At 48.3% G+C, this 13,366-nt stretch overlaps 2 protein-coding genes across 3 annotated transcripts in view; both read right to left on the bottom strand.

The window, feature by feature from the left end:
- Nucleotides 1–427: 427 nt before the first annotated feature.
- LOC123245562 (homeobox protein Hox-B5) overlaps nucleotides 428–13,366 on the bottom strand; it is a 50,025-nt gene continuing 37,086 nt past the window's right edge. The window contains exons 2-4 of one of the 2 annotated variants that reach the window (XM_044674512.1): nucleotides 10,886–10,906; nucleotides 2,265–2,282; nucleotides 428–1,681 (exon numbers count right to left, since the gene is read on the bottom strand). In XM_044674512.1, coding sequence (XP_044530447.1) covers nucleotides 1,459–1,681; nucleotides 2,265–2,282; nucleotides 10,886–10,906 — 262 coding nt within the window. In that variant the 3' untranslated portion in view covers nucleotides 428–1,458. Of the gene's footprint in view, nucleotides 1,707–2,264; nucleotides 2,283–2,428; nucleotides 4,233–10,885; nucleotides 10,907–13,366 lie in introns of those variants that run through there. The other variant, XM_044674511.1, reaches the window with a different exon arrangement.
- Nucleotides 4,412–8,376, bottom strand: HOXB6 (homeobox B6). The gene is made up of 2 exons (XM_044674513.1): nucleotides 7,655–8,376; nucleotides 4,412–6,484 (listed from the first exon to the last, which is right to left on the bottom strand). The coding sequence occupies exons 1-2, from the start codon at nucleotides 8,064–8,066 to the stop codon at nucleotides 6,225–6,227; spliced, it is 672 nt and encodes a 223-aa protein (XP_044530448.1). The 5' UTR covers nucleotides 8,067–8,376; the 3' UTR covers nucleotides 4,412–6,224.

Here is a 13,366-nt window from a genome sequence, read left to right on the forward strand (position 1 = left end):
GTTATCCCCCTTTTTCAATTTAACCCCCAAGAGGAACAAGGCCTCAAGTCAGAGAACTTAGGCCTAAACTGACTTCCCTGAGGATATTCAGAGGGGACTTTTTGAGAGGTTAGAATCCAAGAGTGGCCACTGGCCTGGGCTTCCTTCTTGTCAGTTATTTGAGTTTGGCTTTTGGGGCCTTTCAGTAGCCAAGTAGGGAACAAATCTGTCCTTCAGTCTAAGATGAAAAGGGAAGAGAGTGGGACTGAGCATGGATAAATAGGGGACCTCGTTGTGGTTCAAGAAAGGGGGAGAGGGCAAAAGACCCTTCTCCTCATCCCATACAGATGCAGAGAGAGCATTTGGGGACCATTTTGGTGGGTTTTATTTTTATTTTGCTGGAGCCGCTGAGTGAGGCCCAGGCAAGAAAAGACGAAGATGAGGGAGGTGGAGTAGGAGAGACGTTTATTGGACTTCAAGAAAAGCTACAAACAAATACAAAAAGCGTATCACTGAGACGGTCCGGCAAAGACAGATTTCACACAAAACACAGCATCCACTCGGCTGACTACATACGGTCTTGGGGGCAGGCGGATTGGGGAGAGGGTGCACCAGAACCTAAGTATTCCAATATTTACACACTTTGGGGCCTCCAACATTGGCCAGATACACACCTAGATTTTCCATTTGATCAGACTTCCCCCTTCCCTTTTTTGGGTGGGAGGGGGGGTGTTCCTCAGAGTCTCAGGCCCTGGCTTCTTTTGCTGAGGTTGAGACTTGCACCTTAATATCTCTTCTTCTGACCAGACCCCGGCTTATCCCTCTGTAGCATTCCCACCCAGGATTAGGCAAAAAGGGACACCCAAGCCTGGAGGGGAGGAAGGGGAAGGGAGGGGGAATATATATATGTATATATATATATAAGTATATCTTTTTCTATATTCGCGGTTAATCTGAGATTATCTTTTTGTCCCCATTGAACGTCTCTCTCCCATCCCAGGCCCCCACCTAGACCCAACTGCAGTTCAAGTACAGAGATTCCAACCTATAAACGCAAATGCATCCATCCTCCTTTTATAAATAAGTTAGAACACAGAAGGGGGAGGGGAGTTCACATTAAACATGCGAGTTTCTTTCCTGGGTGGGGGGAGAAGCAATCACGGTTACGAACATTCAGAAACACTTACAGGGTAGAGAGGGGCATGGGGTGGGAAATAATAATAATTATTAATTATAATAACAATAATAACCAGTCCAAGGAGGTTGTGGGAAGGTAGGGAAGGGACAGGAGGACCTACGACAGAACGAAAAATCTCAAGCCAGAGCAATGCTATGGCTTGTTCGCTTCTACCGCATTAGGAGTCGGTTCTAAGTCCACAGAGAGCGACAGAAAGGAAGAGGCCGGCGCCTGGAGACTGACTGTGTGTGGAGGGACTAGGAGGTGGGGGGGTTGGCTGAGGATTTGGGCTCCTCCAGAATTTAGGGCTGGAAGGCGCTGCCGGCGGTAGCCAAACTCATACTCTTCAGTTTGTTATCTTTCTTCCATTTCATCCGGCGATTCTGAAACCAGATCTTAATCTGCCGCTCGGAAAGGCAGAGAGCGTGGGCGATTTCTATCCTCCGCCGGCGGGTGAGATACCTATTGAAGTGAAACTCTTTCTCCAACTCCAGGGTCTGGTAGCGAGTGTAAGCGGTCCGTGCCCTTTTCCCATCCGGGCCGGTCATATCTGGAGCAGACAGACAACAGGGCAGCGAGACTGCAAGGTTATTCCGGTTAAGGGGAGGAGATATCTTGGGGGGGGGAACCCTAGAGTCCTCTGCACCCAGCACACCAATGCCTTCTTCCCCCCACCCCACCCCAGACGCCGAAATCCTGGCTGGTTTTCAGCGCCCCCCCCACCCCCTTCTCTTCCTGTATCCATCTCTGCAGGCGAATTAAGCTCGCTTTGTCTACTGCTTCTCTTCCCCCTCTCCCTGCCTCGCCTTTTGCCTGGGTTCTCGTTCTCGGCTCTCCCTAGGAGAGGAGTCAGCCAGACTTTTGCCCTGAAAGTGCCATTTTATTCCTTCCTTACCCCCACCTTGCCTTCACCTTTCTCACTCCGCAATGTTTCACTTAATATTGGGGGGGGCGGCATAGGATGATTTTATGGGCATCACCCCCACCCCTTTATCCCCAAGAAAATATGGCCAGGAGAAAAGAGGAACCCAATCTATAAAAATGAATTTAAAAACACACTCTCCCCCAGGATAACCTCGCCTGATTCTCTCCCCCAGGCTGCAGGGACGCCCTTGTAGACCTCACTCTTTTAAAATATTTTTTTAACATATACATTTAAAAAAATAAACATCATCTCATCTTTCCTCAAACATAAGAGCAGAAAATAGCCATGATTTTCTCCAACCACCGCACCCCCTCCAAGGGAAAAAAAAAAAAAAAGCGAAAATATACCGTGGCTAATATGCAGCTTCCTCATCCAGGGGAATATTTGTGGAGTCTGTCCCTCCGTTGTCGCTGTGGAGGTCGCGATGGGTTCTGTCTGGGCTCGGCTTAAGCTGCTGCTATTTAACTGGCTTGCTTCTTCGGGCTCCGAGGACGCGCTGGTTTCGTCTATTTCTGTAAAATTGGTGTTGGAACTGGCAGAGGTCGCCTGGTCAGAGGGGGACGAGGCGGAGGGCTTGCCTCCGTGGTTGTCGCTGTTGGAGCAGGGCAGGGACTCAGGAGAGGACAGGGAGCAGCTTGAAGCCTGCCTGAACCGGGACTCCTGGCCGGGCGAGGGGAAGGCACGCGAGGTCTCCCCCACCGCCCCAAAGTGGCTGGAGGAAGCTGAGGAGCGGTTGATGCTGAGATCCATCCCATTGTAATTGTAGCCGTAAGAGCTGGTATGCATGGTAGCAGAATCCCTGTAAGAACCGTTCAAAGAGCTGCTACTGCCATAATTTAGCAACTGATAGTCCGGGCCATTTGGATAGCGCCCCGAGAACGAGTTTACAAAGTAAGAGCTCATTTGGGTTATTTTGGAGGGCTTGATTTGTGGATCGTGGTCGTTATAACCCTGTGCTTCACGATTTATGATGTATTAATGAATTATAGCAATGCACTGTACTTCGTTTTGCTATGTATGCGGCCAAATATGGGGGGGGTTAGAAGGGGGGATGGGGGGGCGTTGGGGAATCACGTGCTTTTGTTGACCAGTCGTAAATTCTCGCTGATGACCTCAAGAGGTAATTCATGCTCTATGGTTACAAATAATGACGATCTGAGAATCGTTAGGGCCGATTCAATGCAAGCCTTCCAAAAAAAAAAAAAAAAAAAAAACCGAAGGGGAGAAACAGCTTCGTTGGAAGCAGCCTCTTAGCATAGCGCGCCACCTCCCGGCGACAGTCGGAAGTGCAGGCGGCGGCAGGGATGGCGGCTGCTTCCCTCCCTTGAGGAAAGAGGAAAAGGGACTGTGGGAAGGAACTAAGAGGGGGACAGTACAATTATTTGAAAATGGTGTTGAGTTGACCCTTGCTCCATCTTCTGTTATTTCCCCCCTTAAAATATGTATAGGACGCTCAAAATGCTAACTTATTCTTTTCCCTTAGTCCCTTAACCCCCTTGCATTTCCCAAGGGGGAAGGGAGAATGTGCTTCAAAAAACTATGTCCACCTATTTTCTTTAAGGTTCCAAAAGTAGGAGAACCCAGGCTTGGTCTTAGTTCGAAATCTTTTAAGTATTAGGGTAGACATAGACAAGCATTTGGAAGCTATAGAAGGGACTTCCAGAAGGACAAACAGGCTCTTTTACTTCCCAGGAAAATCTGGAACTTGACTCCTCTCTCCTCTTTCCTTTCCCCTAACTCTAATCCTGTCCAAGGGAAGGGGAAAGGTGAAGCACAGGAAAAGTCAATTGTAAAGAAAATAGTAGAGGGAGGTTGGAGAAGAGTGAGAAAAAGTAAAGGAGAGTAATTTGGATGAAGGATGAAGGTTTCAGAATTTGGACACTGGTGATTGGGGAAGAAAAGAGGTACCAAGATTCCAAACCCGGTTTGGGGTCTTAAAAAGGACTCCAGGACTACCTTTATTTTCCTTTCTGCCCACAATCCAGTTGAGTTTGGTAGAACTGAGCTTGTGGATTCCTGTGATGCTTTGTTGGATTTCCAGACAGTTTTGGAATTTTCAGAGCTTGCCTGTAAATTGTAATTATGTGCCATATTGAAAGTGATACAATTATAATAATTAGAAGCTCTGAAAAGAGCCCCATAGACCATAAAATGCCCTAAAGCTGGGTCAGCTTCTGCTTAGATTGAGAAAGGAAGGAAGGAAGGAAGGAAGGAAGGAAGGAAGAAAGAAAGAAAGAAAGAAAGAAAGAAAGAAAGAAAGAAAGAAAGAAAGAAAGAAAGAAAGAAAGAAAGAAAGAAAGGAAGGAAGGAAGGAAGGAAGTAGGGAGGGAAGGAGGGAAGGAAGGAAAGAAGGAAAGAAGGGTATATTCTTATTTTGTGACAAGAGGAAAGTGACAGGCCAGACTAGGTGTTTTGCAAGGGGACAGAGAGCAATTTTCCTTCTCCCTTTCTCTATCACCTTCCTTGTTCATCCTCTGCTCTAAGAGACTGGTAGAAAAGCCATACTAAAGCTTTCTCAGCCACCCGAGCTTCCTGTTTGTAAGTCGCAGATGAATTGACTGCTCTGACAGGGAACTGAGGAGAAAAACGGAAACCAAATCCTTTACCCCAAACCTCAAGGCTAAACAAGGCAAGAAACCAGCCTTTTCTTGTCTCTTCTGTTGCCCCCTCAGACTGGGGAAAAAGCGGGAGAGTGGGAAGGAAGAGAAACAACCCAATCCATGAAGCCTCTTTCTCTATAGCTGTTTTTATTCCGGGGGGTCCCTGATCTTCCCAGCCCAGATTTCAGGGTCCTGTGTCTGGTCCTGGGTTCCTTACCAAAAAACAAGTAAGAGGCGAGATGGCGAGCGAGCTGGGGATGAGATTGGACAGTCATTGACGGAGGCCCCGAGGTTTGAGAAAGCGAAAGAAGAGAACAGATGTTGGAAAGATGTAGCCCCAGCGTTGGCGAGCCTTCCTCGAAGCCTTGGGGGAATCACTCCCCCTTGTTCCTCGGATTTATAATGTATATGGGGGTGGGATTCCTGAACACAATTGTCTGGATGGAGACAAAATAGGGGAGCAGAAAAGAAAGGAGAAAGCCGCACTTCAGGCTGTGAATACCATCTCAGAGTCGGCGTGATCTTGGAGCTAATGTGAAATGTGACCAAGACGAGCGGGTTGGGGAGGGAGGCTTCAGGGTATGAGACTGAATATATCTGTCTCAACTGAATTTTCGAATTCTGTCTTCTCCAGGCTATCGGCCTGATCCTAGACAAGCTGGTGATCCCACCAGAGAATTTGGGCGTTACATCGGGGTTTACTTGAAACCAGCCGGCGGCCCACCGAGACCGTCTTCAGACAGTGTAGGAGCTATTTTTCCCCCGGAAAGAAAGAAGTGGGAAGGGGAGGGGGAGGTCAGTGACCGGCCGAGTTTTCACATTTTTATTATTATCATTAATATTAATATTAATATTATTATTACCGCAGTATTTCACGTCGGAGAGCTAAGACAAAACTACAAACACAACACATAGAAAAATTAATAAAATAGAACTTTGTTTTTCTTCTGTGGCTGCTCCTCTTCTTCCTCCTAGGTAGTCTGTGCTCCTTCCAGTGGATTAAGGGGGGAGGGGAAGAGGCGACAGGTCTGGGGTACAGGAAGAGGCCCCCCCCAGAGACCTCCTCTCTCAAAAGGGAAACAAAATCTCTAATTCAACCGTGCATGGGACACTGTACAAAATGAAGACGAGACGCGAAAAACAGCGATTTGCTTTGCTTCCGGGAAACACAACATGAACGAGTTCCTTTCGGTCCTCAGCCGGAGTACACAAACTAGGGACACCAGGTAGCTTTCGTGGGAGGGTTAGAGATGGAAGAGCCGGAGAGGAAGCCGTGGATTGGGGGCCTATCTGGGGTTCTAATGGCTAGCAGCTGACGGAGAAATCTGCAGGGTGGGAGCTCCACAGGGAATGGAATTAGTCCGGCCTCTCTCTGAGGTGCTTAAGAATCTCTCACCCACCCCCTTCCTGCTCCCTCCCACGAAGGCATCTGATAACATGATGCTTATTTTCGTTTCCCCCACCTCAGTCACCACCCCTGCCATTCCTCTTCACTTTCCTTCCCGCCCTCCTTCCCTCCCTCCATCCCGGTCCTTCCTGGTGATCATTCGGTGGGCTTTTCTTCCTCTGCCTCCGGGCTGAGCTGGGAAGAGTTAAGCATCTTGTTCTCCTTTTTCCACTTCATCCGCCGGTTTTGGAACCAGATTTTGATCTGTCTCTCGGTCAGGCAAAGGGCATGGGCGATCTCGATACGTCTTCTTCGGGTCAGGTAGCGATTGTAGTGGAACTCCTTCTCCAGCTCCAGGGTCTGATAGCGGGTGTACGTCTGACGGCCTCGCCGCCCGCTGGGCCCAAAAGAAGAACCTGTTACGTGGAAAGAAGATATTAGGATACGGTCACTCTCTCTCTGTTCCCTCCCTCCCTCCCCTGGCTGGAGACCCTAACTTCAGGGGAGTAGAGTTACCTTCTCTCCTGGCCTTGATAGGGTTCCCCCTCCCTCCTCAGGTCATCTCTCTCTCCACCTACCCCCTAACCTCTTGGCCTCATTGCTTTGCTCACAGTTCCTTCATCCTCGCTTCGTTTGGGGCACTTGGGGCAATTTGTCGCTTTGGTGGCTGTAGTGGAATCCTATCTGAGGCTACAAGTCTGCTGGGAAGGGGTGGGGGAGAATTAGAGGTGTGATAGCCAGGTGTTTGTATCTCTTCTGCCCCTCCACCTCTTCCACTTCACTTCCAGATGGCTAGCCTCTCTTTCTCCCAACTGGTGATAGATTTGACCATTTAATCCACAATGACGTGAATCGATCCGTGATACTCTGCATTAACGGTCCAACACTTTCGTGTCCTGCTAATGGACATCAATTTGGGACTTAAAGACAACAAATACTCTGATCTGATTGACACCCCTCTGTGTCTCTCCTTGTCTCCTTGATGATGAGGAGACAGGATTCTGTGTCGGATACTACCTTTCCTCTCTAATACTATCTCTACATTCCATGGAACCTAGACCACTAGCCTCAACCTTCCCTTCCTCTGTTTTCGCTGCCTGCCTCCCTGACGCTCCCGAGCAATACTTGACTCATTCCATTTCTAATGGGGCCGCCTAGGTGGGAGTAAGAGAAGGGGGTCGTGAGAACCGGGAAGGTGAGGAAGGCAGGTAGCAGGAAATCTTTCCCCTTTCCTCCTCAATGCAAATCCTCCCTTCTCTTCGTTCCTACCCCCTCCCATCTCCGCGCCCCTCACCACACCCAATGCCTCTCTCTGGATGTCTAGGAAGGGAGGGACTACAAAGTTTAGAACTCCAACTATGAGAAGAGAGAGAAACCCATCTCACTCTCTGCCTACCTGGAACCCCTCCCCCCCTCAAAACACACCTTTCTGGGGAGAGCCCCCTGGCCCAAAGGGGAGGAAGGGACGAAAACTTGGAGAAAACCCCGGGTTGTTTCCTGTTCCTTTGGGGAGGGACAGGGCTCGACAGGCCCAGACAGGCTAAAGGGTCAGGGGGAGGGAGGAAAGTCTTGAAAACCTCACTCACTGTTGCATGAATTCATCCGCTGCATCCAGGGATAGACGGGAGTAGAACACTTCTGCTCCTCACTCTCTCCGAAAATATTTTTGTCCTGGGCGCAGTCGGACTTCCTCGGCTCGGGGTGGAAAGGGGCAGGCTCTTCGCCGCTGGAAAGGGCGCAGGCAGATTCTTTCTCCCTATAGAAGCCGGCTGGCCCGTAGTCACAAGTCGCAGCCCGGGCGTAGCCCCCGCTCGCCGGTGGGTAGTAGGAAGAGGAGGCAAAGCCCTTGTCCTGGACCGCCCCGGTCCCATACGCCGCGGGGTAGTGTCTTAAAGGATCCGCATAGCCCGAGGAGTACAGCGGGAGCTGACCCAGGAACGACTCCTGTCCGTTGGACAGAGTAACCGGGAAGGTGGAGTTCACAAAATAGGAACTCATTGGGAGGGGAGGCGCGGCCGGTGCTGCTGAGCGGGCTTTTATGATTTGTTGTGTTTTATAGTCCGAGCGCCTTAGCTATTAGTAGTATATCCGAGATTGGGTTTTAGCTGAAGGGGGATGGCGAGGTGCCAGTGAGGGACAGAAGGAAATACAACCATATGATCAAACACTGACCAATAGCAGAGGCAGGAATTGCCAAATAGCACCCATGAGGAGCAGGGCTCGCACGAGGGACCCCGGCGCACAAACCTATCAACCTCTTTTTTCTTCTTCTTCTACTACTTCTTGTTCTCTCTCTCTCTCTCTCTCTCTCTCTCTCTCTCTCTCTCTCTCTCTCTCTCTCTCTCTCTCTCTCTCTCTCTCTCTCTCTCTCTCTGTCTCACTCTCTCTTTTGCTCTCACTCTACAACAGAAACAGAACGCACCCTTCCCCACCTACGTAGGAGCTGCGAAAGAGGCGTCTGTTACCGCTAAGAGGTGGGGGGCGGGGAGGAGGTGTGTGTGTGGGGACTTGGAACAGAGACTAACCCCCCATCCAAGAATGATGAAATAAATATATCCCCGCTCCTGTTCCTCCCCTTTCTCTCCCCCATACGAGATGGGGAAAAGTTAATTGTTCTAAGAAAAGTTAACCCCTGCGGTCCTTCTGACCCCCGTTCTCCCAAGGGGAATATGTGGGGAGGAAAGGTTCGAGTACCCCGTTGAGATGGACCGAAGAGAAAAGGTTTTATTCTTTTTCTTTCTTTCTTTTTTTTAATGGAGGTAGGAGGGGAGCGGAGTTCTCAGCTGTCTAATTAGCTTCGCTTTCAGGAAGGGGGGGGTGGGGGTGGAAACCGCGGCCCTGGTTTCAAAAATTGTCTTTCCTGTTTATCTGATCGCCAGCTCTCAGCCCAGCCCTGGTCTCGAATTCCTGCCTCTCCCCAACTCTTTGTGTGTTGGGGGGGTGGGAGGAATGGAGACAGTTTGAGCCTAGCCTCTGGAGGGAGGGGGGACGGGAGACGAAATGGTGAAAAAGGTGTGCGTGGAAGGGTGGGGAGGGGAGGGTACCAAAGGGTACCCGGTCCTGGACCGTACCCTCTCGCGTTTTCACGATGCCCTCTGGGCCACCGTCGCCTTCCTCCCTGGAAAAAGGCTGCGGTTGCATGGACAGAGATGTCTCTCACTGTCCTTAGCAGATCTTAGCAAAGTAGGGGGACTGGAAGTAGGGGTGTTCTCTTCCCCTCTTTCCATAATCAGGGGCGAAAAGGCAAGAAGGAACCCTTGCCTGGATTTTCTCCCTCTTTTTCAGATCCTGTTCTTCTTCCTTCCCACCCCACAAGAAAGTTAAAATAGCTGGTCCATAAATTCTTACAAAAAAAAAAAAAAGTGCTTTGAGAAGCCTCAGGGCATTAGGATTTTTTTATTATTATTATTTTTTTTTAGGTCAATAAAGTGCGGAGAATTTCCCTCCACTTGCTTCTGTCTCCTCAAATTCTTCCGTGCTCCTAGGGGACAGGGAATTGCCGCAACCAAATCTCTTCTTTCAATTTTCTCGGAGGAGAGGGTATGGATTTTAGAGGATCTATCCTGGCTTTTGTTTGTTTGTTTGGTGAAGGGGAAGAGGTAGAGTACGTAATTCGGACCAGTCTTAATGAAATAATAGAGAAAATATATTTGGATTTCCTCTCCCCCACTCCCAATGATCCATCCCCAGCAATTTCAAACCCTTTCTGGGTCTATCTAACTGCCTCTTTCTCAAACTCCCCTCCATTCCATGCCCCTTAGGGTATGCAACCCCAAAAGCTTTCGGTCCGAGCTTTTGACGTTGCGGTTTGTCTCACATCCTTACCTCCTCCCCTTCTCCCTTTTGGAGAAGTTGAGTATTTGTACATTTGGAGGCATACTGCAGAGTTAATAAATTTTAAAACACTCTCTTTACACGAGGGGAGTCGGGCTTGTCACAGACAACAGCTCTTCGGGAGTGCGGGCCACCCCTAGACAATCGAGGAAAAGCTGCCTAGACAGCGGAGGGTGAACTAAGCTTATCTTGCTTAACTGCCTAGGCTCGTCTCTTGTCACGGTCTCGCTTTGTGTGGGAATCGGACCCACGCCCAAGTAAAAACAACCATTTAAGCAAGGAATAAGGGTGTCAGGGAAAGTGAGATAAACCCACGGACCACTGTGCTGACAGAGTGTGGGGGGTGGAGGGAAGGTGTGTAATAGGTGGAAAAGTTGGCGGGAAGAAAAGTGACAATCAAGATATCAAAGAACATGGAGAACTTCCAGGGTTACAGATCCGACTTTTCCCCAAGTTCTCTAGCTCCCCCTCCCCCCAGCTCCAGGTTTTTGTATTTTTATAAAACTGAGAAGATGTAAGGGGAAAACCAAACCAAACCAAACCAAAAAAAGACCTTGAGAAAGGTGGGAGAGAACACCCAAAAAACAGTAATCGATCTGGCATCTCCCCATCGTTATTGGAAAAATGAATCCCTGATAATTGAGTAAGTAGCCAATCCAAACTGATTTTGTCTGCTTGGTGGTGAGAACTATTTGAGTTTCTAGAGCAAATCAGGGTATTTCTGTATGTTCCCCCCTTTTCCCTCTTTCCCTCCCCCTGAAAAGACCACCTGGAATTGAGAAGTGTTCCACGGACTGCAGCCCTCTAGCCCTCACTCCTTTCTCTTAATTTATTGTCATTAGGAGGCACTGACATTTGGTCTTGCCAGCTTGGGAATGGCAGTGCCTGGTTTTCTGGGAGTTGTAAGGACTAGAAGGAGAGAGTAGAAGAGCTGGAAAAATTCTAACTTCAACAACAACAATAATCTCTAAGTTCCCTACGACTCTCGCCAGTTGCCTGTCGGGCTGTCAGCCGCAACTGCCGGGGTCCAGGGGCGCCTGGAGCCGGCCATGAAAGAAAATTGCGGCTCATTGCTCTTATCTAAGCCGAGAGGTATTTATGGGCGTTTATTCGTCTGATCCGTTTGTTTGGGATAAAGACCAGGCCGGGAGTGCCTGGTCTGAGTCGCAATAGACTCTGGAGCCAAATCTTAGTGGATCTGTTTGTAGCTGTGTGTATCTGTCTGGAGATGCGGGTGCATAAGTAAATAGACACATACATATATTTGTGTGCCTGTTGGGAGTATCTCAGAGGATCAGTAATTCAGTCTACAAATGAGTACAAAACAATGCGTGTGTGTGCCAAAGTCTGAAGCATATACACAGTTAGGTCTTCATATATGCACCTGGGGGGGAGGGTGTCCTTAACATGATGTCTATTGACCTTTTAAGGAGCCCTTCGAAGATTTCAGACGGTCTGTGAACTTCAGTTGGAAAAAATTGCATCTTCATTATTAATCTCTAATTGAAGTTTAGCATTTCCTACAATTATTTAAAACTATTATTATGAGAAGAGGTCTATTGGCTTCCCCAGATTATTAAAGGGGTCCACAAAAAAAGTTTAAAAATCTCTAATCTAGTATGTCTAAATTGTATGACACTACTACCTTCTATCTAGTTTAGCTCTATCTGGGAATTCGGAGGGTAATTTTGACTATCCTATACTATAGCCAGGTGTATATACAGACATTTGGGTCTTCCGTTAGTTTATCCTAAACCGGGCTTCCTTGGCTGGTAAAAATCTACCTACATCTAGTTTAGAAAAGGAGAAATGTGGAGGTACATTGAAATTGAAAGGTCTGCCAGTCATCTTCCCTTGAGATACTAGATTTCTCTAGGATGCCCAACCTTCCTTAGGTTGAGGGCCTTTAATTAGGCATCTAGTCACCCGCTTGCACTAAGGAACTCTGCTTCCCTCCCCCCCCAATACTATTTGTAAACTGGGGTTCATTCTAAGTCGTGGCAGAATATGAGAATTTATGGAAAGCAAAGGCAGAATAGCACAGAGAAAAATCAGGTAAAAAGATTGCCCTAAACCTTAAGTGCTGTACAAAGACCTAATTTGCATTATGGAAATTGACACTAGGAGCCTCTTATTTTCCTTGGGAGTGGGTACATGAAAGCTCATTCCTTTCTCTCTGCTCACCTCTCCTCTTCCAGACTGCTCCAAACCACAGAGTCACAGATGTGAGGCCCTCTTCACTTCCTGGCCCCCACCCTCATCCTCTTCCTCACCCTTATCCTCACCTTCATCCCAGGCTAATCCTGAAAGTAGAAGCTGAGCTTCCCTCTCTAGTAGAAAAGAGACAGAGCCTTTTAAGTGTCCTTAGCTCCCTCAGCCCCCTCAAGTGAAAACACAGCGGTGGTCTTAAATCAGGGGACTTATTGAGGCAATAAAGTCTTACTCACATGAACAAGGCTCTTGAAAGGACAACGACTCTAGTTAGAGATCCCTGGTCAACCCGAGAACAACAGAGGTGCCCCTTCCCACAGTCTCTACAAGGAAAATCCTCAACATTTCTCTCCTCTCTGCTCCTCCTAGGTAGGTAGCTGAGGCCCTGGATTACTTTCTTCTGAGGTATTAGGGATAATTTCTAACTCCTCAACCTTATTTTGAAGTGGTTTTTTTTTTTTTGGGAGGGGGGGAGGAATTTGTCACCCATCCCTCATTCCTCAGATCTAAGGCCCTGGCCAAGTACTAATGGGTGGATTGCACCTTGAAAGGAAGCAGGCAAAGCCTACTCTCTGGCAGTTGTGAAAGGCTCGAGCTAATCAGTAACCCAAAAGACTGGGGCAAAAATCCAAAAGTACCCATATAAGTGTTGTCTCCCTCCCCCTTCAAATAATGCCTTTGGCAAAATACCTTAGGATTAAGGGGAAGGAGGTTCTGCAGGGAAAAAATGAGCAAGTTATTTATTATTAATTCCTCCTCTCACATAAATAGCCATATACACATACACTCAGTATTTTTCTTCAGCACAATTTGCATTCATTTCACTTTCTAGAGGGGCATGGAGGGAGGTGGTAGACAGCTACACACAGTTTTAGACACCAACAGTTGCCAGGAAACATTGTGTTATTCTCCCCCCACCCAATGAACCAATAAAATACACTGGCCAACCAAGAAAAAACAAACCCAGTCTGTCTTTTGACAACCAACTGTAACTGCCCCAGGCCAGCGGCCTCCAGAGTAGCCCCATGTTCCTTTCCTCCTGGTTCTGGCCCACTTGGCCAGCATGAAAATCAAATAAACCTTTAGCAGCCTGAATATCACTCAACCTCCTATCAGCTCTCGCCTCTCAACCTGCAACCATATCCTTCCAACCTCACTCCAGTATCATTCAAGCTCCTAAGCCTTGAATTTCTAAACTCTCTCTCTCTCTCTCTCTCTCTCTCTCTCTCTCTCTCTCTCTCTCTCTCTCTCTC

Source organism: Gracilinanus agilis, chromosome 4 (genome assembly GCF_016433145.1).
Source record: "Gracilinanus agilis isolate LMUSP501 chromosome 4, AgileGrace, whole genome shotgun sequence".
NCBI classification, from domain to species: Eukaryota; Metazoa; Chordata; class Mammalia; order Didelphimorphia; family Didelphidae; genus Gracilinanus; species Gracilinanus agilis.

Coding starts and splice junctions, on each gene's coding strand:
- HOXB6 (XM_044674513.1), bottom strand. CDS start 8,066: ATGAGTTCCTATTTTGTGAACTCCACCTTCCCGGTTACTCTGTCCAAC. Junction 6,485..7,654: donor GCGGATGAATTCATGCAACA/GTGAGTGAGGTT, acceptor TCCACGTAACAG/GTTCTTCTTTTGGGCCCAGC.